Here is a 26,055-nt window from a genome sequence, read left to right as displayed (position 1 = left end):
AATGAAGGGGGGAATCGGAGGTGGAGATGAACCATGAGAGATGATGGACTCTGAAAAACAAACTGAGGGTTCTAGAGGGGAGAGGGGAGGGAGAATGGGTTAGCCTGGTGATGGGTATTAAAGAGGGCATGTTCTGCATGGAGCACTGAGTGTTATACGCAAACAATGAATCATGGAACACTACATCAAAAACTAATGATGTAATGTATGGTGATTAATATAACATAATAAAAAAAAGAAGAAAAAAGAATGTTTTGCAGATTTTAGTACTTAGGAGGAATAATATAAGTATCTGAGGTCACTGTAACAAAGTCATCAACAATTTAGCATTTCAAAATTAATTGATTTTAAATTTTTATTATTTTTGAAATGTGTTGTTTACCTTTTTCCTATAAAAATGAGTATAAGAATATTGATATGCAAAATCAATATACTCCCAGTATAGATTCCCAGAATATGGATGATTTTATGTTACTCTGTATTTCCAGAACTGATTCTCATGAGGAGGCGGTCAGAAACAGAAGGATACATAGATGAGCTTGTTTTATGTTAATCTCATTCTGTATATAGAATATTAATAGAAAAAAGCAAACTCAATGGTTTTCTCAATAGATAAAATTATGAAGCTTTCAAAAGGGGTAATTGTTGAGCTGATAATGATTTCTGGTAAATGGAAATATTTGGGCAATGAATTTTTCATATATCCCTAAATTAAAACTATATAGTTTTGTTTCATGGATTTGTAACATGTCCTTCCCAGAACATTAAATGCAGTCACCTGCATTTAAATATACATATATTTTATCATTATGACTAGAAGTTCAAATGTGTTTTAGCATGTGTGTAAGAAGAATGTGGCCAATTTGAATAAAATGAAATATTTTTTACCATTGAGAAAAAAAGTTTATTGGTTGAATGAACTTTTACTCAATATTTTTTGAGAGGGCAGAGAATGGCTTCCTAATTGCATTAAGATAACAAAAAGAAACTTCCAGTTATGATGACTATTTATGTTCTCAATTTAAATAACTTGAAAAAATATAGATCAATAGTGTGCAGACTCTGGACAAAAGAAAGCATATAACTTTGTTACTTGAGGAAAGGGAATCAAATGAATTAAGACTTATACTGGCTAAAAGTCAATGAGATGGACCCAAAATAAAATATATATTCATATATATGAGCTTTTCCAGTAGAAAAATCAATCAACAGAAACAGATCCAGAAAAATGTGAATATTAAAGTAGCTATTACAGTATAGTTTATATGCTCAAGATGTAGAGGAACACAGAAGCATGATAAGGAGAGAAACTAAAGATATAAAAGAGACCATACTGAACCTCCTAGAGGTCAGAATTTATAAAAGAGACCATACTGAACCTCCTAGAGGTCAGAATTTATGATGCAGTATTAAAAATGAAATGTGTGCTGGATGACATTAACATCAGGATAACTGTTGCAGAAGAAAATATCAATGAACAATAAACTATCCAAAATGCAGAATAGAGAGGGGGAAAAAAATAAAAACCTTGAAAAAATAAAGAGTGTTACTTACTGGTGGGACAGTATCAAGTAGTCATGCAATTGGTGTCCCAGAAGGAAAGAAGAGAATAGATATTTGAAGAAATAATCACCAAAATTTTTCCAAATTTGATGGGAACTCTATTCAAGATCTTAGAAGCTCAATGAAGCTCAAGCCATATAACAAATGAAATAATGCCAAGATACAGTATACAAAATTGCTGAAAAACTTCAAAAGGAGCCAGAGAAAAAAGCCACTTTATGAATGAAAAACAAATACACTTGACTCTTGAGCAACACAGATTTGAACTATGCAGGTCCACTTATACATGGATTATTTTCAATAAATATACATACAATACTCTAAATGTGTTTTCTCATCTTTATGATTTTCTTTACAACATTTTTTCTCTAGCTTACTTTATTCTAAGAGCACAGTATATAATACATACAACATACAAATATATGTTAAGTGACTTTATTGGTAAGGCTTTTAGTCAGTAGTAGACTATCAGTAGTTAAGTTTGGGGGAGTCATATGCTACAAGCAGATTTTCTACTGCACAGGGGGCTGGCAACCCTAATTCTTGCCTTGTTCAAGGGTCAGCTGTACAAGGATGACAGTAGACTTCTTGACAGAAACTTTGCAAACCAAAACACAATAGAGGAATATCTTTGGAGTACTGAAAAAAATAGTTTGCCTAAAACTTTATACAAAATAAAAATATATTTCTAAAATAAAAGCAAATAAAGACTGTTTTAGACAAACAAAAGCTGAGAGAATTTGTCAACAACAGATCTGCACTATGAGAACTGTTAAAGGAAGTTCTTAAGACAGAAGGAAATTGATGCCAGGTAGAAATTTAGATCTAAAAAGAAATGGTAAGGGAGCCTGGCTGGCTCAATGAAAAGAGCATGTGACTCTTGATCTTGGGGTTGTGGGTTCTGGCGCCATGTTGGGTGTAGAGATTACAAAAAAAAAAAGATAAAAAGAAATGTAAATATTGAGAAAATATAAAATATATGTTCTTATTTTATACATTTTGTTTAAAGACAATTTACTGTTTCTAACAAACATTTTAAGATTTATAGAACATATAGAAGCAAAAATGTATGACAATAATACCTCAAATAATAGGAAAGTAGAAATGGAAATATAATTTAGTAAGCTTGTTATACTACACATGAAGTGGCATGTTATTTAAGCATAGCCACTGAGAAGTTAAGGCTGTATATTGTAAACCCTGGAGCAAGGGCAACAAGTATAGAACATCTGATTTTGTTTAAAAAAAAAAAAGCAACCATCCTTGCTTGTTTATGTATTATCTATGGCTACTTTCATTTTATAGTACAAACAATTTACTAAATACAACAGAGATCATATGGCCCAAAAGCCTGAAGTATTTACTACCTGGCCCTTCACAGGAAAACATTTGCCAAATGATGACCAAGAGAAACTACAAAATAACTAAATTAAAGAGATATAACAATGCCCAATAGTGCAAATACATTGGAATGATTATAAGAAGAAATTTTTTAAAATCTCAATTAATCCAAGCAAGGTAGAGAGGGGAGAAGAGAGGAACAAAAAACCATATGGGAAAAATAAAACACAACTGGCAAGAAGGTAGATTTAAACCCAACTATATTGATATTTATATTAAATATAAATGGACTAAACATTTCAATTAAAAGACAGAAGTCATCTTATTAGATTAAAAGAGGCAAGATTCAACTCTGTATTGTGTATGAACCCACCAAAAATTTAAAGAAACAAACAGGTTAAGAGTAAAAGCATGAAAATACATATTTCATGCAATCATAAATCCAAAGAAAACTGAGTGGCTATAAAAATATTAAAGTAGATCCATGCTGTAACATGGATGCTTGATAAACATGTGAAGAAGATAAAAGCCACACAGAAACACACTGCATACTTCTAGAAAAGTCATTGTTCCTAGAAATCACTGATTGCTAAGGTTTGGGAGTAGGAGGAACAATTGACAATAAAAGGGCAGGAGGGACCTTTTTGGCATTATGAAAATGTTCTCTATCTTAATTCTGGTATAAGTTGCATTACTGTATGCATTTATCTAGACTCTGTGCACTTGGAACTAGTGAATTTCTTTTTTTTTTTAACCAGCAAGTCTATGAAGTAAACAGAACAGTGATGATTATCCTAAGATAATTTAAATGTTATGCTTAAAATCATATGGGAAGTTTACAGTTAACTTATAAGTAAACCTATAACTAGAGATGCCTACTCCTCTTGTGAAGATTGTATCTACATAGCATACTGCCTTTCAAGAAAATTGCTTAAAAGGTGTATGAAGACAAGGACTTTGCCTACCTTTTCATTACTCTGTCCCCAGATTTAGCATTGTGACTCTAATCATGTCCAGTTAACATTATTAACTGACTAAACTGAAGAACAAAATAATACATGTGTGACAAGTTATGATTATTAACTGTCATAAAAATGCCTCCTATAAATCATATGGAAATACTACAGGAGAGCTATAAAATTGGAAAACATGTTATTTTTAAATTGTTCAGGTAATATGTTCAATATATTTTTCTTCAATCTCATATTATTTCAGGTGAAGTATCTTTAAATTTAAAGCAGTGTGTTCAGTTGTTAAAATGAAAAAATAAAACAAATAAATATGGTCTTTCCAAAATCTTTTAGACTTTCTGTAGTATATTTATTCTACTTTTTCAGATTATCAACTAGAATCATAGTTTTAAATTTAGAAGTACTTCACCTGAAAACATATAGCACACATTTGAAAAATGTAATTAATGTTCTATTTAAAAATAGGTGTGCCTATAACCCTTACTTTGTAAACAATCTGTATCACTTTGGCCCACATCACTTAATATGGAATATCTGTCATAATATTTTGAAAGAAAATAGCATTTATTGAGCAAGTCCCATTCACTGGGATACACAAAAACCTCTGAAAGTCAGTACTTGGTGGGGCAGGGAGGGGCACACACAGCAGAGAAAGCATTTTAACAAAGCAAAACTGGACTTTACACCATTGAAAAAATATGTTCTTAGACATTATTCACTTTTACTTTTATTAATTTTGTTTTTGAATTCTCTATCATATTAAAAAAATTGCAAGGGGGTTTTGGTCTTTAATATTTATAAAAGGTAGTAGATTTTAAAAGGTTAGGAAATATTGAATACTGTATTTTAAAAGGAAAATTGGGCCTACAAGAACTAGTTTTGTGTATGAAGCTTGTAAGTGATGGAATAGCTCTTGACAGAGTTGAAACTGAACAATTTCTGAAGCTTGGCTTTATATCATGCTACTTGTTTCACTAATTTGAAACAATACTAAATTGTTCTAATTCTAATCTTGATTTCTTAATGGTTTATATAAAGGGAGGTTAAGAGAGTCCTGATATTCATCTTGTGTATCACAAAATAGTTCTAAATTATTGGAAAGTAATGAAAATTATTTTAAATAGAGGTCATTAAATAAAATGACTGTTTTATCCTTATCTCTAACCATGTTTTCCCCCCAAAAATAGACTGGTAAGTTCAGTAAAATTGACAAAATAGTTGTATTCATAAGCATAGCTTGGTACTAAACTGAAATACATGAGCAAATTAGGTCAACACTATAAAAATAGCCAGTTTTATAGCTGGATAACATGTAACGTGTTTAGAAGTTCAGAAGAGGGAAAAATGAAATCATTGCTGGGTTATGCTATTACTGATTATTTGGATTATTGGACTATGTAGAAGAAGTCAGCACTTGTGCAACTGGGAGTATTTCCCTCAATAAGGTATTTCTTGTAGTGACTGAGGAAAAATATACCGTCAGTCTAGTACAGCATCAATATCTTCATCTTTATTTGCTTTTTGCATCAGCATCCATATATGCTGTTGTATCTCCCTTCTAAAACAATCTCAGTCTCTCCTTTCCTCCCTCCCTTGTTCCTCCCTTCCTTCTTCCCCGTCTCTCTCCACCTCTACTCTCTCAGGTTCTCTAGCTGTCTTTTCTTCCCTCCTTCCAAATATCTTCCATTTCCATTGCTCCCAAGCCACCATCATCTTTCACCTGGGTTTCTATATTGTTTGTCTACTCTTCCTGAACCCAGATTTGAGCCACTAAAGTCAATTTTCCACAGAGCAGCCAAGTAAGGTAATATATTCAATAAGAAATTAGATCATACCACTTAGTCTCCCACCCTTGTAACCCTCCCATGACTTCCTATTGCTTTTAGAATAAAATTTGAGCTTCTGATCAAGGTCTGTAAAGCCCTAAAGGATCTGCTCCTAGTTTGACTTTTCAACATTGTCCCCAATTAATCTCCTCCTTGCTCACTTTAGTCCATCCACAAGCGCCTGCTTTTTAACTCAACCATCTCAGCTTTCCCATTGATGTTCTCTTTGAACACTTTTTCTTTCCTGTCTTTGCATGCTAACACCTTCATATCGCAATACCTGTATGGTTATTATTTACAAGTTATGGATTGATTTTGCCTGCTACAATAATAGGAAACCTTTATATAGCACTTGATATAAATGAGGCACTGATTCTAGGAACTATATATTTATATTGTTACTTTTAAATTATATTTATTATTCATTTATAATTTAATTTGAACAATAACCTATGAGATAGTACTATTGTTTCCCCCCCCCCCCCCATTTTAGAGCACAAGAAATTAAAACGGCACAAGAGATTAAAAGAAACTAAGTAATTTGCCTAAGGCCTCAACATGAGTAACTGGGAAAGCTGGATTTCAATGCAGGCACTCTGGTTTCAGAATCTCTGTTCTTAACTGAGCCTCTTATTGATACCTTTGTATTATTTAGAATGTCTCTTTAATTACGTAACACGTAATGGATATGTTGTTAGAAATATTTAGTGAAATCTACACCATCATATGTAAAATTTCAATTTCTTTCTGATCAAATTTATTCTCCTTATTTAAAAGTACTCTTAAGGGGAGCCTGAGTGGTTCAGTCATTAAGCATCTTCCTTCGGCTAAGGTCATGATCCCAGGGTCCGGGACTCAAGCCCCACATCCATCATCCATCAGGCTCCTTGCTCAGCAGGAAGCCTGCTTCTCCTCTCACACTCCCCCTGCTTGTGTTCTCTCTCTCGCTGTCTCTCTCTCTGTCAAATAAATAAATAAAATCTTTAAAAAAATTAAAAAAAAATAAAAGTACTCTTAAAATTCTTCAACAGGAAATATTTTGTAAGAAAAGTAGGCGTATAAATCCATTTCCTTTCTAATGTGATCTCTTGACATGAAACATTCTAAGCAAAATATTTGCTCTATGGAGATTTTGATTTAATAATTGCATGTGCTAATTAATACAGCGAAATAAATTTCTCGGTAAATACTACTAGAAATTTTTTAATTTGACTCTATACAATTTCTTTTAAAGTTTTCAATATTTTGGTACATTTATTTTAATTTTTCACAAGAATAGCTTCATTTAAGATAATTATATCAATGATTAAATAATTTTAACAAAACAATATAAATATGTAATGATATAATGATTTTTATTTTGCCAGGGTCAGAGATTACTTGTCAGGAACACATCGAATATGCTCACAACAGATTTTTTTAGCACGTATTTTCCTGATAGGAAATAGAATATTGATTCTGGCTCATGAACCAAATATTCCAAAGCAATTTTATTTTATTCACTAAATATGTTGTAGTTTTGGTAAAGAGCCTTATTTAATTCACTGGGACTTGTCACCACCAATGATGATGATGATGATGATGATGATGATGATGATGATGATGATGATTATGGTAGGAAACTTACCACAGTTTCCCTCCCAGAATTCAGAAATAACAAAAAAATAAATATAAGGAATGACCGATAGAGAGTAATACCAGACTTGGCACTGATAAAACTAGATCGTTGAATATGGTTTTGATATGTGACCACAATAGGTTTTTAAAACCTTGCTTTCTAATTTTTTTTTTTTATTTGGCAGAGAGAGGGAGAGAGACAGAGAGAGAGGGAACACAAAGCAGGGGGAGTGGGAGAGGGAGAAGCAGGCTCCCCGCCAAGCAAGGAGCCCGATGCAGGGTTAGGGTTAGGGGACCCTGGGACCATGACCTGAGCCAAAGGCAGACGCTTAAGGACTGAGCCACCCAAGCACCCCTAAAACCTTGCTTTCTAATTCTTAACCACAGAGTCACAAAGAGGAGAATGAACTGTAAGATTTCCAACAAAGCAGCATGACAGAGAAAAAGCAGATAGAATTAACTCTACAGCAAAGCAGACATGAAAGACCAAGAGAGAATAACTTTGAACTCAGCAATTTATTTTAATTTCTTTTAACCTAACACTGAGGAGAAGTCAGCGAGGGGTGGGGGTGGGGGGGAGAGTGTGGGGAAAGAAACCATGAGTGATGAGTTCTGATTGTGTAACCCATGTCTTGATATAAATCATATAGGACCACTGAACTGAGCACATTAACAAAACATTCCCTTCAATTTCTGGAGTGCATGGAAACATGAAAATCTTCAGAATGATAAATAAAACAGACTACTTGAGCAGAAAAAAATATCAGCACAATAGTTATATCTACTGCTGTAAAGTTCTCAGTTATCTCCACAGTTTTTACACTTGTAACAGGCAAACCAAGTCACCGATATATCTTGACTTCATGCCAGAAGACAAATGAGTACAACATTATGTTAATAATCAAGGAAAGAGGTTGGGTATTGATATTGACTGAGAAGTTATTTGTTAAAATTGTTTTCTCTAATGCCATTGTTTAATAATGTTCACTGTTTATACGAGAAATTTCAAGAATGCCACTGTTTATATAAGAAATTGAGTTATACATAGCCAAATGAGATGGAGATTTTCTAGTAGACCTGATACATTTTAGAGTATCCTGCTTAAGTCTCTAGAATGTACTATGGATCTGTTCCTTTGTACAGCATTTATGGAAATTCTCATAAGGGGAAGTTTCTCAAAAAGTATAAATAAATCAAAATTGCTTTTTATATAGAAAAAGGACCTTGGTCATCTCCTGCCAGTACAATATGTTTTGAGTTGGAATTTTACCTTATTTGAAGTAAGCTCATCATTTTATATTCATTGGAATTCTGAGCTCCAACTGGTTGAGTTAGCCATTTACCCCTAGGTATAATGGACAGGTTTAAAATACAGGGTACAAGTAAAAATACAGGATTCTCAGTTAAATTTGAATATCAGATAAACAGCATATAAATGTTTTAGTATAAGTATGCCACAAATAGTATTTGGGACATATTTATACCAAAAAAATGTTAGTTTTTATCTGAAATTCAGATTTCACCAGGCATTTCCTTTTGGCCTGACAACCCTATCCCTCTGACAGGATACAATTCCTGTGTCCACCCTAAAGATATACAAACAAATATGTTCCTTTTTTAAAATATAAATTTGATGATCTTAGGATTATAATAGTTTTACTTGCAAACTTAGGGTAAGTTTGATTACACTGCAGTTTATCTTCCTTGTAAGATAAGGATGTTCATTTATAGACTTTAAAAATAGGACACATCTGCATGGCAACTTAAACTATCATGACTGAAAATATTATTAAATTTTACATATTCAAGTGATAAGCTTCTAGTTAGATGAACATAGTGGTAGACATTATTTAACAAAAATGATACAGATTGTCCAGGGCAGGAAATTATCAGAGTCAACTATGTTGGCCTAAAAAAGACCTGTATTTTAACTTTATGCATTTGAGTATTGATGTATCTCCATTGGTATGAAATATATTCTTAGATTTTGGATCAAACTGCAAAATTTAGTACCTTGTTTTAGGAACCAAGCTTATCTGCAACTGAAGTGGCCAAAAGGATACCATGTATGGCTCTAGAGCAGGATTTTGAACAGTACTCTCAACAGCCTAAAAATGTCACCCTTGGGAGGATTAATGTTTATTGAAGTATGTGTCCACATGGCTTTACATTTACATCTTATCATAGCTTGGCAGCTAAAAAATTGAGATCTCAAAGCTGTTTTCTTTTTCAGTGTCCTATATAATATCAAGTTCGCTCTCCAAACTTGAAGGCTGACAATGTTTTCAGAGTGAATTGAAAAAATTAAAAAGACAAAGCCTTTTATTTTACAAATACATATTGTTTTAGAAGAACAACAAATAATTTAGTAGTACACCTCCCTTGAAACTTACAGTTAATTCTGCTCTGCAGGAGTCTTTGTATTTTGCGAAAACATTAGGATGGCTTATATCAGGTATATCCTATAACAATGTGAAACATTTAGAGCCTTCAAGGTTTTTAGATACATTTCTGTTGTGTTTTTTAAACAGGATGTCATCAGATGACTTTTCACAGAATTTCTCATATGAATATTAATATCTGGCCATCTATAACCACAATTATTTTTTATAACTGAGAAGACATAATAAATTAATAAACATCTTGTCTAGATATTTCTTTAATAGAAATACTTTTTCAGTGTAATAACTTAAAGGATAGAATATAACTGTAGTTGTTCTGAACAGAATTAGATACTTTATTTTTATCATCTGTTGGGAAAAAAAATGAGTACCTGTCAGATATTTCCAATGACAGTAATTTGAAAATAGTCAAAGTTATGTACACAATCATGCTGTGGGCAAAACTATAGGAAGTTCTCATTGACAGCTGTATGGTTTGAAGATTAGATGCTCTACAGTAATTCCTGTAATTTTCTGTAAGTAGTATAACAAACTTGGCATTTATTTATCTTCTAGATGAAATGAATGATCATCAAAGTACCCTCTCCTACATCCTGATTAACCCGTCTCCAGATACCAGACTAGAGCTGAACGATGTTGTGTAAGTTGATCTCCTATTTCACATAAGGCATTTATTTTTAGAAAACCAGTAATTTATTTATTTCTATATTTTTGTTTCCACCATTAAAGTCCCTTATTTCTTGTTTCATAAATGCTTATAAACTTCAAGTCTAATTTTTATGTTCAATAAATAAATGCATTTTATGTATTTCTCTGTGTAATACTGTAAAAAAAAACGCATTGTAGAATTGTGGAGGTATAAAAGAAGAAAATAGCAGCAAGAATTCTGTATTCTGTGAGCTCATATATATTTGGAGAAATAAGAGAAAACATGCAGAATAATAAGAGAACAGCTCAGAGGAAAACCTGAAATACTCCACATTATCTAGTTCTAAATATCTTAAGTGTTCCCAAAAGCTCTAAGTAAAATAAGTCAAAACGCTTACTAGGAAAATGTCTATGGTAGTAACTTGGTTAATCAAAAACTCTGTGCCATGCATGTACAATTGCATTAGTGTTTCCTTAAAAGTGTGATATAGAGATAAGACATTTTTCCTGATTTCAAAGTCTTACACTCTAATTAACAAAATAAAATTTAAACATAAAAATTTAATAGCAATATATAATATGACTTTTTTACTAATGAATTAAGCATCAACTGAGTGAAACAGTGCTTTTCTAATTTCAAAGAGGAAGACATTATTGTGAGTTACAGTGATTACAGAGGATATAAGGATTTGAACTAGACTTTGAAAAGTAGATAAGATTTGTGTAGGTGGAGAGCACAGGACATTCCAGAACAGGGAAATGGCTAGAGAAAATGTACTAAGTGGGGATTGCATAATGTGCTTCATTTGGCAATACTACAGAGTCCAGTTTGACCAGAGTAAAAAAGCTTTGTATTACTAGCATGTCTGTTGTTCACTAAACATAATATTGGAAACGTGTATTAAACCTGACTCTGGAAGGACTTTAGATAACAAAATAAGGAGTTTAAACTCAGTTTAAACCTTATAGGCAAGGGGAGGTACTTAGATATATGAACAAGAAAGTAGCGAGATTTTAGAAAAGGCATTTTGACCGTTAATGGTGTAAGCCTAGGGGAGAAATATCTAATATGGATTTGCCCTTGAGGTCCATGGTCCTGAGGCTGAGCAGGATCAAGAGCTACTGAGCTAAGGTAGCTAATTCCAGATTGCATTACTGACATAATACAAATACCAAAGATCCAAAAGTTTTGGTGGGTGTGAGGTCAACAGGATGTGTTTGTATCTATAATCAGGAAAATCAGGAATAAAGTCAGAGACTAAGAGGACTGAGAATATTCTGTGATGCAGAGTATAAATGGATCCATGCAAGTGGTTTAAACTAAAGCTAGTAATATGCCAAGAATTAGAAGGCTACCTTTATATATTTTGTGGGAGGTTTTGCCTGGGATGGAAAGGATATATATATATCCAATATTACACTGTATATTAACTAACAAAATTTTTAAAAATTTCAATATGTATACATATATATATATATATTTTAAAGAGCATTGCAAGAAGTAGAATTTATTGGCAGGATGGATTAAAGTTGAAATAGGCATGAAAATAGGGAAACCAGTTAAATTGCTGTTAGGAAAGTATGAGGAAGATAAGAATCTCTCATAGCATTAGGATAATGGATTGTAAAGGGAGGCTTCTATGTAGATACACTTAGGAAGGCAAAGAGTAAGACTTGTCATTGGTGTGAGAATTGGAAAAGAAGAAGTCTAACATGACTTTAAGATTTCAATACTATAGAGAACCCAGAAGTGGACCCACAACTATATGGTCAACTAATCTTTGACAAAGCAGGAAAGAATGTCCAATGGAAAAAAAGTCTCTTCAACAAATGGTGTTGGGAAAACTGGACAGCAACATGCAGAAGAATGAAACTGGACCACTTTCTTACACCATCCACAAAAATAAATTCAAAATGGATGAAAGACCTAAATGTGAGACAGGAAACCATCAAAATCCTAGAGGAGAACACAGGCAGCAACCTCTTTGACCTCAGCCCATAGCAACTTCTTATTAGACATGTCACTGGAGGCAAGGGAAACAAAAGCAAAAATGAACTATTTATTGGGGCTTCATCAAGATAAAAAGCTTCTGCACAGCGAAGGAAACAATCAACAAAACTAAAAGGTGACAATGGGAGAAGATATTTGCAAATGGCATATCTCATAAAGGGTTCCAAAATCTATAAAGAACTTACCAAACTCAATACCCAAAAAACAAATAATCCAGTTAAGAAAGGGGCAGAAAACATGAAGTATTGCTTTTCCAAAAAAAAAAACATCCAAATAGCTAACAGATAACATGAAAAGATGCTCAAAATCACTCATCATCAGGGAAATACAAATCAAATACAAATCAAATACAAAAGATAAGATGATGAGATACCACCTCACACCTGTCAGAATGGCTAAAATTAACAACACAAGAAACAAGAGGTGTGGGCAAAGATGTGGAGACAGGGGAATCTCTTGCACTATTGGTGGGAATGTAAACTGGTGCAGCCACTCTGGAGAACAGTATGGAGGTTCCTCAAAAAGTTGAAAGTAGAACTACCCTACGCTCCAGCAATTGCACTACTAGATATTTACCCAAGGGTACAAAAATACAGATACAAAGGGGTACATGCACCCCGATGTTTATAGCAGTATTATCAACAATAACCAAACTATGGAGAGAGCCCAAATGTCCATCAACTGATGAACAGATAAAGAAGATGTGGTATATATATATATACGTATATATATATATATGTATATATATATACGTATATATATATTTTTTTTCTTTAGATACATGTCTAGAAAGCATATAGAAATATAGTATATATATATATATATACGTGTATATATATATAATGGAATATTATTCAGCCATCAAAAGGAATGAAATCTTGCCATTTGCAACAATGTGGATAGAGCCAGAGTGTATTATGCTAAGTGAAATAAGTCAGCCAGAGAAAGGCAAATACCGTATGATCTCACTCATATGTGGAATTTAAGAAAGAAAACAGATGAACATATGGGAAGGGGGAAAGGAAAAAAAGGAGAGAGTGAAACAAGCCATTAGTGACTTTTAATGATAGAGAACAAACAGGGTTGATGGATGGAGGTGGGTGGGGGGTGGGCTAGATGGTGATGGGCATTAGAGGGCATTGTTGTGATGAGCATTGGGTGTTGTATGTAAGCGATGAATCAGTGAATTCTACTCCAGAAACCAATATTACACTGTATATTAACTAACAAATTTTTAAAAATTTCAATTCTATGTGATGGCCAAATAAATAAATAAATGCTGGTTCACTGAAGCAAATCAGAATAGGGAGGCAGTTTTCTAGGAAGAAAAGGGGAATTTTTGGCTGTGGAAAAAAAGAAATGATGAGTTTTCTATTATGAATAAATTTGATATGAACATCCAAAAAAAAAAAAAAGATGGTGAGCTAGAGTTTAGATACATGTCTAGAAAGCATATAGAAATATAGTACTGGAGCTTTGAAGAGAAGCTAGTTATGTAGAAAATATTGATTTTTCATCTTCCAGATGAACAAAACTAAAAAAAAAAAAAAGAATGATTTTAGGGTAGAAAGATAAGTATGTTTCAAAAACTTCATAGGAAAATACCTCAGCAGGAATAACTTTAACCCAAAATCAGTGTGAAAACAATTTATAATGCACCTCAAATACAACTAATTAGTATAGTGCTTTATATTGCCATCTGATAATTCTGGTTAGAATATTAGAGCTTTAGGGAATGAGATTCATGATAATTTCACCTGCTTGAATTCTTTTGTGTGTGTGTGTGTGTTATTGGTACATAGTATTATTTTCTTTTTTTTAATTTTATTTTATTATGTTATGTTAATCACCATACATTACATCATTAGTTCTTGATGTAGTGTTCCATGATTCATTGTTTGCGTATAACACACAGTGCTCCATGCAATATGTGCACTCCTTAATACCCATCACCAGGCTAACTCATCCCCCCACCCCCTCCCCTCTAGAACCCTCAGTTTGTTTCTCAGAGTCCATAGTCTCTCATGGTTCGTCTCCCCCCTCCGATTCCCCCCCCTTCACTTTTCCCTTTCTACTATCTTCTTCTTTTTTTTAAAACAAATAATGTATTATTTGTTTCAGAGGTACAGATCTGTGATTCATCAGTCTTGCACAATTCACAGTGCTCACCATAGCACATACCCTCCCCAATGTCTATCACCCAGCCACCCCATCCCTCCCACCCCCCACCACTCCAGCAACCCTCAGTTTGTTTCCTGAGATTAAGAATTCCTCATATCAGTGAGATCATATTATGCAACCATCAAAAAAACATGAAAGCTTGCCATTTACAACCACATGGATGGAACTAGAGGGTATTATGCTAAGCGAAATAAGTCAATCAGAGAAAGACAAGTATCATATGACCTCACCTGCTTGAATTCTTAAGGCAGCTGTCAAAAATTATGTCCAGTGGTGATGTTGAATTTGTGGAGGACTTTAAGTTACATGAAAATATTTATGATGCATTGGCATTTAACTGCCCATCCTGGAGACTTCACTTTGTATATTACTATAATAAAACAAAACTGCTCTGTTTTTCTTGCGTCCGTATTTATACATGTCTTCCTTCCTTTAAACCTACAAAATTGGGCAATTTTTATTAATTTTCCATCCTCTCTATAATCCCAACCTTCTTATGCCTCCTTTTCAAAGTAGTAATAATTATATTGACTATGTAATTTTTTAAAAAGATTTATTTATTTATTTTAGAGAGAGAGAGCGTGTGGAAGGAGGGGCAGAGGGAGAGAATCTCCAGCAGACTCCCTGCTGATCATGGAGCCTGACACGGGGCTTGATCCCATGACCCATGAGATCATGACCTGAACCAAAACCAAGAGTTGGACACCCACCAGCTGAGCCACCCAGGCACCCCAATTCATAGTGTTTTTTAGGGAGTTATGCTTACCTTATTCATATTTCATAATAAATTATAAACTTTTGAACCTAATATAATTATTTCCCATGATTATTTTTGATGGAATGGAAAGATATTGTTAACCTTTTGAGTCTATAAACATGTCCTTTCATTGAATAGATGTTTATAATTTGAAATAATTCCCTCCAAATTTAAACTTACAAATAAAATATGTATGTTACAATATGTATTTTACATGTAAAATAAACATGATATTTTCTGCCTTGTGGATACTCTTATTTTTTTATTTGTTTAAAGCTAAAACATCAGCTTGACTGCTATAAAAAAACCTTTTTTTTTTTTTTTTGCAATGATTTGAATTTGTGGCCATTGAAATAATTAAGTTTTACTATAACTGGAGCAATGATAAATATCACGAAAAAAAAAAAGCCTACTGTGACAAGTAGTACATAAATACATATTTAAGAAACTATTTTATTAGACTCATAGGTTTAGTAGTGATAATAAAGAAGCAACTTTTGCAGCTTTATCAATGAATTTGGGGGTAATAGATTATATCATACCTTTTGGTTTCCTAAAAAATTTCTTTCAAAAGTTCATTTTAAATAAAGGGGCAACTTTAATTTGATTCAAAGACTAATAAATAACTAGGTGATTGGTGTTAAACAGCTTAACATTCTTGAAAAAAATGAAAATCAAAATACAAAGTATCAAATTTTGTTGGATGCAGCAAAAGCAGTTCTAAAGGTAATAGCAATAAATGCATATATTAAGAAATTAAAAAGATCTCAAATAAACAACCTAACTTTACATCTAAAGGAACTAGAACAAGAAGAACAAACAATGCCCAAAGTTAACAGAAGGAAAGAAATAATAAGTCAGAACAAGGGGTTCCTGGGTGGCACAGTCGGTTAAGCCACTGACTCTTGGTTTTGGCTCAGGTCATGATCTCAGGGTCATGAGATCAAGCCCCATCTTGGGCTCCTCACTCAGTATGGAGTCTGCTTAAGACTCTTTCCCTCTCCCTCTGCCCCTCCCCCTGCCAATAAATAATCTTTAAGAAAAAACTGAGAATGAAAATAAATGAAATAGAGACTAGAAAAATAATAGAAAGGATCAATGAAACTAAAAGCTAGTTTTTTGAAAAGATAAAGCTGACAAATCTGTAAGTAAAAATAAATTTGCCATATGATCCAGCAATTCCACTTCTGGGTATATTATCCAAAGGAAATGAAAACAGGATTTTGTTGAGACATGTACACTCATGTATATTGCAGCATTATTCACAATAATAGATACAGAAACAACTCAAATGCCCATCAGTGGATGAATAAATAAGAAAGATGTGGTATTATACATAGTGGATATTATTCAGCCATGAGTAAGGAAGATATCCTGCCATTTGCAACAACATAGATGGACTTTGAGCACATTATGGGAAGTGAGGTGTCAGAGAAAGACAAGTACTGACTGATACCATTTATATATGGAATCCAAAAAAAGTCAAACCCATAAAAAAAATAGGTGGTTACCAGGGGATTGGGAGGTGGGGGATTAAGATTGATGGTGTTTAAGGGTCCAAGCTTATAACAAGAAATAAAGATAGAGATCTAATGCATAGTATAATGAATATAGCTAATAATAACGTACTATAATGATGTAATATGATGAATATTGTTTCAAGGGCAATCATATTAAAATATATAAATGTATCGGGGCACCTGGGTGGCTCAGATGGTTAAGCGTCTGCCTTCAGCTCAGGGCATGATCTCAGGGTCCTGGGATCGAGCCCCATATCAGGCTCCTGGCTCAGTGAGGAGTTTGCTTCTCCCTCTCCCTCTGCCTCTCTCCCCTGCTCATATTCCCTCTCTCTCTATCTCTCTCTTTGTCACATGAATAAAAAAAAAATTAAAAAAAATATATAAATGTCTCAAACTAACATGTTGTACATCTTTAATTTACAAATTGGAACATGTTCAATTTATCAAATAAAAAGTGCTTAATGTTCACATTAGTTTTCTTCATCAATCTACAATGCTAGTGATATTTAAAGTAATTATAAAGCAGTGTGCATAGACAACAATATCCAGTTAAGGATTCAAGGACATTAATTCCACCTTTTATTTGATCAGAGAAAATAGACTGTAGTGCTTTAATTTGCCTTTTCTCATTTTCATTAAGGAACATATTTTATGAATAATTTTCCTTTAGTTTTTAAGAGGAAAAGTACAATCTTCATTAGAGTTCTCCCTTTAAATTAGGTTTTCTGCTTATTTTTTCTATCTCCCAAATTATTATAAAACTATGAATTCCTAATTTCATTTGCATCTGAAACAAGGCTTTGTTCAAATGCTGCATTACATGCATTTACTTTCCTCCTCTCTCAGCAAACTGTCAGTGGCTTTCCACTGCCTTTGGAACAGAAATCGAACCTACTTTGTCCTGAAACTTAAAAGTCTTTCGTTAGCTGTTTTCTACTTTTCTTCCTGAATTTACGTTCCGCTATTTCCTGGTTTAGCCATTCTCCCGAAGTCAAACTCATTTTCTAAAGAGATCAGGAGCAAGCTTAGAGAGAGAAGCTCAACTCAACCTTCTCAGTAAAGTATTCCCTAATTCTCTTTTTTTTTTTGTCTTCCTGTGATGTTTGGAATTTATTTTTCTTGTTTATATCTGCTTTTTAAATTAAACTCTACTAATCTTGTGCAGGACAGGGTTAGGGTTTGTGACTTTTTGTATTCCCAGTTCCCAACACAGTATTCCAGAGAAGCTCAGGAAGTGGAAGCTCATGTCATATAGAGTCTGAAGTAAAACATCTCTCTTAAAACAAATTCTAACATTATTGAAATGTATGAGTTTGGCAGATGAACATTTTCCCATTTACCAGTAGAACGAATTAAGAATTATTTTTTATTCTTTTTTTTTTTTAAGATTTTATTTATTTATTTGACAGAGAGAGACAGCGAGAGAGGGAACGCAAGCAGGGAGAGTGGGAGAGGGAGAAGCAGGCTTCCCGCGGAGCAGGGAGCCCGATGCGGGGCTCGATCCCAGAACCCTGGGATCATGACCTGAGCCGCTTAATCAACTGAGCCACCCAGGCGCCCCATTATTTTTTATTCTTTTGTATAATTGCTCACCGTTGCAGAACCTGAATTTTAGATTAATTTCTAGATAGTTAAAAGGTTATCTCTGCATATTATTCTTCAGAGCATGTATCAAATGACTACTTTTTTAGAATCCTGAAATATATAAATTAAAAAGACTATAGAAATTATTTAGATCAGATTTATTTATGAATGATAAAAGACTAAGAGCAGTTAAGTAATAGAAGGATCATAGCTGAAATTTAGGTCTCCTTGTTAGAAAAATAGCCAAAGAAAGGGATAATAAATCAACAGGATAGTAAAGTAAAACATAAAGTTTTGATAAGATGAAGGTGGTGAAACAGACCATAACTAAAAAATAATAATTCTTGATTCATCAGCATACATCATCATAATCTGCTTAGGTACAGAAACAAGACAAGTCCTGCCAAATTGTATAGGCCGAGTAAAAAGTGAATCCTTCTACGGATGCTATGCATAGACACAGTTTAGATCACCTAAAAGCTAAATACGTTTGAAGCAGCAGTCTAAGGTGTAAGTGTGAATTAGTTTTGCCTTTATGTACTCTTATAGTTATTTGCTTTGTTTTCTTTTCCTAGATACTTAATCCGACCAGATCCGCTGGCATACCTTCCAAACAGTGAGCCCAGTCGAAAAAACAGCATCTACAATGCCGTGGCTCAAGACTCTCGGGAGGAAACTCAGCTTTGATAAAAGGAAAATAAGAGACCCTTTTTCCCTACAAAAATCTTGCTTGAAACCACTCTAAATCTTAGGGAAAGAATGAGTGGTGCTGGCATGAAAGAAACATGATCAGAATATATTCAGTTCTCTCGTATTAAAAGCAATCTATTCTCTTAGAAGTCTAGATTATTTGAAATTTAAAGTATTGCTTATTGGTACTCCTCCTATTAATCTGAAAGACATCAATGGAATGATTTTAAAAACCTAAATTAAAACCAAAAATTTAAATCGGGTATTTGTTTGACAATAACCCAAACTGTACGAAGCTAATATTTAAAAGTATTAAGGTTTTATGAAAGTAAACTGAAAATCCAACTATATTTGGTGCATCACAATGGACATAGAAGATTGTGGCTCCTCTTAAAAATTAAAGTCATATTATATTCTTTAAACTTGCCGTTTTATAAAACTGAGCTCATCATAAATGTCTAGCATCTACACAGAGATTAACCAACAAACTTGTGTGGCTGACTTTTGTGTAAGACTCATAGTTTGCTTTAGAGTATAAATCTTTAAATCATTTTAACCTTTTTTGTTGCCTTTTCATATGATATCATATTCATTTTAGAATTTGAGATGTTCACAGCATGTTTTAAAACAGTGAGGAAACCAAAACAAACAAAAAAATATCAAGTACCTGAACTTTTTGCTAACTTTATGTCTGACACACATTGTATGCCAAGAAAAGTGTTAAAAAGCAAATATTTATTATTCTCCTAAAAGAATGCCTAACAGAGAAAATACTAAAAACACATATGTTGACTTAAATTGAAGCCAAGAATTAAAACATTAACTGGTTTTCATTAGGCTCTTGAGCTTTAACATTTTCATAATCTATATAGTGTATTTCATTAGAAAGAGAATTTAAAATTCAATCAGGCAAAATTATACCTTTTATGGAATATAAGGACATTCTAAAACATTAAAAGTCCTCCTCTATGCTTTAGTATTGAAATACACGCAAAACAATGGTATGTTAAAAAATTTGATTTAATTTTGAAAAATCATCTGTAGGACATAGGTTTTAACACTGTGAGGAAAAAACATGTAGTGAAGATAGGTAGTTTTTGCCATTGAAATTTAATATAAATCATGAAGAATTTTACAGTTATAAATTAAATATAAATTGACCCTTGGTGTTATTTTATTGCTTTATTCCCCTTCAGAAATAGACTGAAAAGCACAAGAGCAGAGTTTGCCTTGTAGTTGGAATGTGTTAAGGTATTCCCATGAGAGAGATATTGATAAATTTAAAAAGATATTTTTCCTCTAATTTTGTATTTTAAAAAATTTCTGGCCTTGACATTGAATTTTAATTTCACAAAAAATTGGACATATAAGACTAGGAAGAGACATTTTCTTCTTCCTTTTCACAAAGAAGCAGATAGGTTGGAAAGTCAGTAGAAGAATTAAAAAAAAAAAAAACATAGATAAAGAAAGCCTAAAATTCCCCAAATAATTCTATGGAAACGAAAATGTAAAACCTAACATGTGAAATTATAGCTTGATAGCCATTGTATAATTTGGCTTAGAGAAGATTTGTTATTGTTGTTTTTTAGTATTTTTAGTATTTTCCATTACTCTCATTTTAGAATAACAAAAACACCAAGAATGTCCCCTAAAACAGGGAAAGCCTATCGTTAACTTTCTTTTTTTTTTTTTTTAAAGATTTTATTTATTTGACAGAGAGAGACACAGTGAGAGAGAGAACACAAGCAGGAGGAGTGGGAGAGGGAGAAGCAGGCTCCCTGCTGAGCAGGGAGCCTGATGCGGGGCTCCATCCCAGGACCCTGGGATCATGACCTGAGCCAAAGGCAGACGCTTAATGACTGAGCCACCCAGGCGCCCCTATCGTTAACTTTCTTTAATCAGTCAGGGAAGTAGAGAATTTATAACAAGTTACTTAAAATTGGAAGCGGACCTTAAAATGAAGATTGTATGCATATTCATGCATGTATGTTGTAGACACGTGAAATATATTTGGCAAACTTATATATTCATCTGTAAATTATTCAAGCTAAAGGCAGAATTGAACTAATATATGTAATGGAGAACAGTAATGAGTTTAATTAATTTATTTTATATTTGACATCAATTATCAAATGTGATATTTCTTTGAGTTGCCATTTCATTACTCCCTTATAGTTCTTTTTAGGAATAAATGTAAGATTTTATGAATATTCTATTTCCCCAGGAGATCTCTAGTTTAATATTTTTGCATTTTGACCATTGTCAAGACTAGGACTCTAAGCTAGGACATGACTATATTTCCTATAAAACTAAAAGTTTTGTTTCATAAATTTTACAATAATTATTTTTGATTATGAACATTAGTCCAAATTTAGTAATTGACACAATTCGTAACAGCTTGCTATAATAATGATAGTTTATTAGTTTTTCTGTTATTTAAAGCATAAAAATGCTTCTAAAAGCCTTTTAACGAACTGTTGCCTTTTTAAAATACTTGCACACAAAAATAAAACATAAAGTCAGTAACAGTCCTTGTAATCCTATGGGAATCAGTTCTGTTTATTGTCTATGTACCATTTTGCTACCAGTTACATTGAATCGCTTAAAATAAATAATAAAAATTATTTCTGATGGTGAAAACCCTTGGTGCTTTTTGCCAAAACTTCAATCGTTTAACCAATTATGTTTTGAAACTACAAAACTCCTTTTGTCACTTCTATATAAAGTAATATAAACATGAAGAAACATCAGCATGAACAATGAAGGTCGTCTCATTGGAAAAGATAGCCATAAAAAACCTGTTGAATCACTTCTTAACGTAATAGTTTCTGAATAACTATGTGGTAGGAAAAGAGGAGGGAGGAAGGGTCAGGGAGAATGGAGGTAGTGAAGAAGTGAACAAAGGGAAGGGAGGGGAAAAGCAGAAAAGAAAAGGAAGGTGGAAAAGAACGAATGTATGTGCTAGAAGAGAAATATTTTTTTATGAAACAGATACACTAATTTAAAGACCAGATACACTAAAGACCAGAAAAGCACTGGCTAGATAATATATAATTTTAAATGCAAAGATAGACTTTTGGCTCCAGGGAAACAGAGCCTATTCCTCCTAAGTACAGATACATACTCTAGATATTATTCATCAAACAAGCATCAGAAGACTGAATAGTGAAAAGAAGAAGGAAGACAGACCAGGAAACTGGGTCTTTCAGAGCAGCATGGTGGTGAGTTCCCTGGGGTTTTTTGTTGCCTCCTATGGAGCCTGCTCTGCATATTGGGAAATGCCGAGGAGCACGGACAAAATGTCTCAGAAATAACCCGCTCTCTCCGTGCAAGGTACTGACTCCTGCAGCGGGTGCAGCTTCCAGCACAGACTTCTGATGCGCCTGCCCTTCTCCAGTCAACCTCCCCAGGGGCCAGGAGCCCCCCTCAACACCCCCTCAGATACTGTTGTCCTTGAATGCCTCTGGTGAGACCATTCCCCATGAACGACTCCCCCCACATCTCCAGCAGGTTCTGCCAGTGACAGTACCACAGTGACTTTCTGCAATTCTGTGGGCCACAGCTGTGACATCTCTTGCAGCCTTGAGTTCAGTCCCGGGGTCTCCTCGCGGGGCACTCTGTCTCAGCCCTGATAACGACTCCCGCTCCATACGGCCGCTGTTGCCATATTATTTTCAGTTCTCTTTACTTATTATTGACCCATCTGTCATTACTGCAAAGCTCTGCTACAGCTAATAATTCTCTACATTAAACTTTGTCTAAATCACTGTGTGGTTTCTTTCTCTAGATTGAATCCTGGCTGAGACACGACACACAAATCAGCCGTTCTTCGATCTGATTAAATCTGTGATAATGTTGATACCAAATTTCAAGGACTGCAATTTAAAGGACAGATTTGGGGAACATTCAACAAATTAAGTAGCACCTGCTGGGGAACTTTTAAGACAGACCATGCTTGGGGCGCCTGGGTGGCTCAGTTGGTTAAGCACCTGCCTTGGCTCAGGTCATGATCCCAGGGTCCTGAGATGGAGTCCCACGTGGGATCAAGCCCCAGTCGGGCTCCCTGCTCAGCGGGGAGTCTGCTTCTCCCCCTCCTTCTGCCCCTTCCCCCCACTTGTGCGCTCTCTCTCTAATAAATAAATAAAATATTTAAAAAAATAAGACAGACCATGCTCATCCTGCGGATTATTAGACCACTTTATATCATTTTGCTCTTCTCTGCTTTTTTTTTTTTTTTTTAAATAAGACTGCTCTCCAAGCTATTTTATTTGGAGGAACATGTCAGCTTTAATTATTGTGGATCAATGTAATATTATACCAAATTGTCCTAAAAGTATAGTTATTTGGCTTATAATTAAAGTCTGTGTTCTATCTTACTACACAATAGAATTATATTATTTATATCTAAAAATGTTTCAAAGAAACAAAATAATGATCTGTCTTCCTAAGTATAAATATAGCAGAGATCTTTAACAAATTGTACTGTAATTTAGTCTCACTCTGAAGAAATTTATAGTTCTACACAGAGATTTATATTTCCGTTTCTACCATATACAAAATAGGTTTCATTTCATGTGATACCAGGCCAGATATCTTTGCATTTGTAAGTTAAATACAATTTAGAAAGGAAACATTCCTAAATTTACAGACATCATTCCCTGATCTGTATGTTATTAATATTCGTATAGAATAAGAAAGTTTAAAATGGTCTTGGAACACGAGCATTTATTTTCTTCTCTGAAAACTCTCAGCTCGCCAAAGACAGGGCTATGAGATGTTCTTATTACTAGACCTGTGGTAAGTACTGAAGTTGAAGTTTATAAATACAGTGCTTAGTCTTACAGGACACAAATAAATTATATAATGGCTAAAGTAATCATTTTTAACTTGTATTTTTTAATACTGATGATTGCCATATGTCAAAAATTATATCATTATGCATCAAATGTATTAGATTCTAAATCTGAATGGAGACCAGAGAATGAAACCCACAAAAAAATCTGTCAATCTATCAGTCTTAGTCCATTTGGGCTGCAAGAACAAAAATACCATAGACTGGGTGGCTTAACAAACATTTCTTTTTCACAGTACTGGAGGCTGAGAAGTCTAAGATCAAGACATCAGCAGATTCAACGTTTGGTGAGGACCTGCTTCCTGGTTTATAAATGGCTTTCTTCTTGGATCACCACATGGCAGAAAGTGGAGAGAAGCAAACTTTCTTGGGACTCTTATAAGGGCCTGAATCCTATTTATGAGAATTCTGCCCTCATGATCTCATCAAATCTTAATTTCCTCCTAAAGACTTCAGCTCTTAATGTCATCACATTGGGGGCTAGGGTTTCAGCATATGAATTTGCAGGGTGGGGGGATATAAACATTTGGTCTATAACATTCTGTCCCTGTCCCCATCCCCCAAATTCACAGTTTTTTTCACATGCAAAATACATTCATTGCATCCCACAATTTCCAAAACTCTCAACTTGTTTCAGCATCAACTCTAAAGTCTAAAGTCCAAAATCTTATCTAAATACTATCTAAATCAGACATGGATGAAACCCAAAGTACAATTTATTTACTTACTGTTTTAGTCTGCTTGGGCTGTTTTAATAAAATACAATAGACTGGGGGTTTTAAATAACAGAGAGTTATTTCTCATGGTTCTGGAGGCTGGGAAGTCCAAGATCAAGGCAGATTTGTTTGGTGTTTGGTGAGAGCCCACTGCCTGGTTTGCAGGAGGCTGTCTTGGGGTACACTCAAATGGCAGAGAGTAGAGAGAAGCAAGCTCTCTCAAACTCTTTTAAGGGCATTAATCCCATTCTTGAAGCTTCACCTTCATGACTTCATCTAACCCTAATTATCTCCCAAAGGCACCTAACATCATTACACTGGAGGGTATGATTTCAAAATGCAGATTTGAGGGAGACACAAATATTTAGTCTATACTGGTCATAAGATCTCACAAGGAAACTGGAATTTTGTGATACATATTTGGCGGGACAGGTTTGGCTATACTGCAGTAATGCATAAACACCATAATCTCAGGGCTTAATATAAATAAAAGACTATTTTAATCTAGAATAATGCCCAATGAAGAAAATGACCTTAAGTTTTAGGTTAAAGATTTTATAAATATATATTCATTGGAAAAATATACATTTCCAGATCATTTAAGTAACATAAATATAACAGAAATGGTTATTACCTTAACTAAGAATTCAAACTTGGACAGAAAAAGTTGAGAAAACTGTAATAATCTTGAAAAATACTTCAGTTTTCATGTTTTGCACCAACTAAGCTATAAATGATCTGATTTTGAAAATAGAATATCTTATGATCACTTTTTAAAGAAAACTAATTGATTTTTAATGTTTTTGGCAAAAAACATGCTGTGAAATGACTATGGCATGACTGAAATTTCCACTGGAAAACATGTTGCTAAAAATAATTAAGTAGCTGTGCTTGATTTATTGTCTCTAACTAAAGAAGCAAAGTTCTTTGGTTTGAATTACTCAACGTCCTCCAACTTTGTATGGGCAATCCTCATTTCTCACTTTAGTGAAATTAAGATTTATCCTTGACTAGGAAACAAGCTGCAATCCAATTTAAAGTAAGAGGAAGAGTAATCAGTTACCTCTGAGTCATTGTTATAAATGGAAAAGTCTAAATGAGCAGGGTAGAAGATGGTTCTTTGATCACTTAGAAATGTAAATATTCCAGAGCACATATTTTTAAAACAAGAAATCTGTTAAAACTTTTTTTTTACCTATTTACTAATATGCTTGTGATATTTATCAGATAGTACTAAAAGATAAAATCACTTTATAATCATTAAATAAAATGATTTTATTCCATTGAGTTCTTTTGGGGTCATGCTATCATTTTTTCTTATTTGTTGAAATATTGATACCCGTGTACTGCAAGTAACAAACCATTAAAAGTGAATT

General features: G+C 33.7%; 1 protein-coding gene across 3 annotated transcripts in view; it reads left to right on the top strand.

Annotated features, from left to right (window-relative positions):
• Positions 1–19,108, top strand: part of KCNT2 (potassium sodium-activated channel subfamily T member 2) — a 377,441-nt gene extending 358,333 nt beyond the window's left edge. For all 3 annotated transcript variants that reach the window (XM_021686661.1, XM_021686660.1, XM_021686659.1), the window contains 2 exons: positions 10,276–10,360; positions 18,997–19,108. In XM_021686661.1, the coding sequence (XP_021542336.1) occupies positions 10,276–10,360; positions 18,997–19,108 (197 nt within the window). The remainder of the gene's footprint in view (positions 1–10,275; positions 10,361–18,996) is intronic.
• The last annotated feature ends 6,947 nt before the right edge of the window (positions 19,109–26,055 follow it).

Source organism: Neomonachus schauinslandi, chromosome 6, assembly GCF_002201575.2.
Source record: "Neomonachus schauinslandi chromosome 6, ASM220157v2, whole genome shotgun sequence".
NCBI classification, from domain to species: Eukaryota; Metazoa; Chordata; class Mammalia; order Carnivora; family Phocidae; genus Neomonachus; species Neomonachus schauinslandi.
Note: the sequence above shows the minus strand (reverse complement) of the source record. Positions and strands in the feature narration are given on the sequence as shown.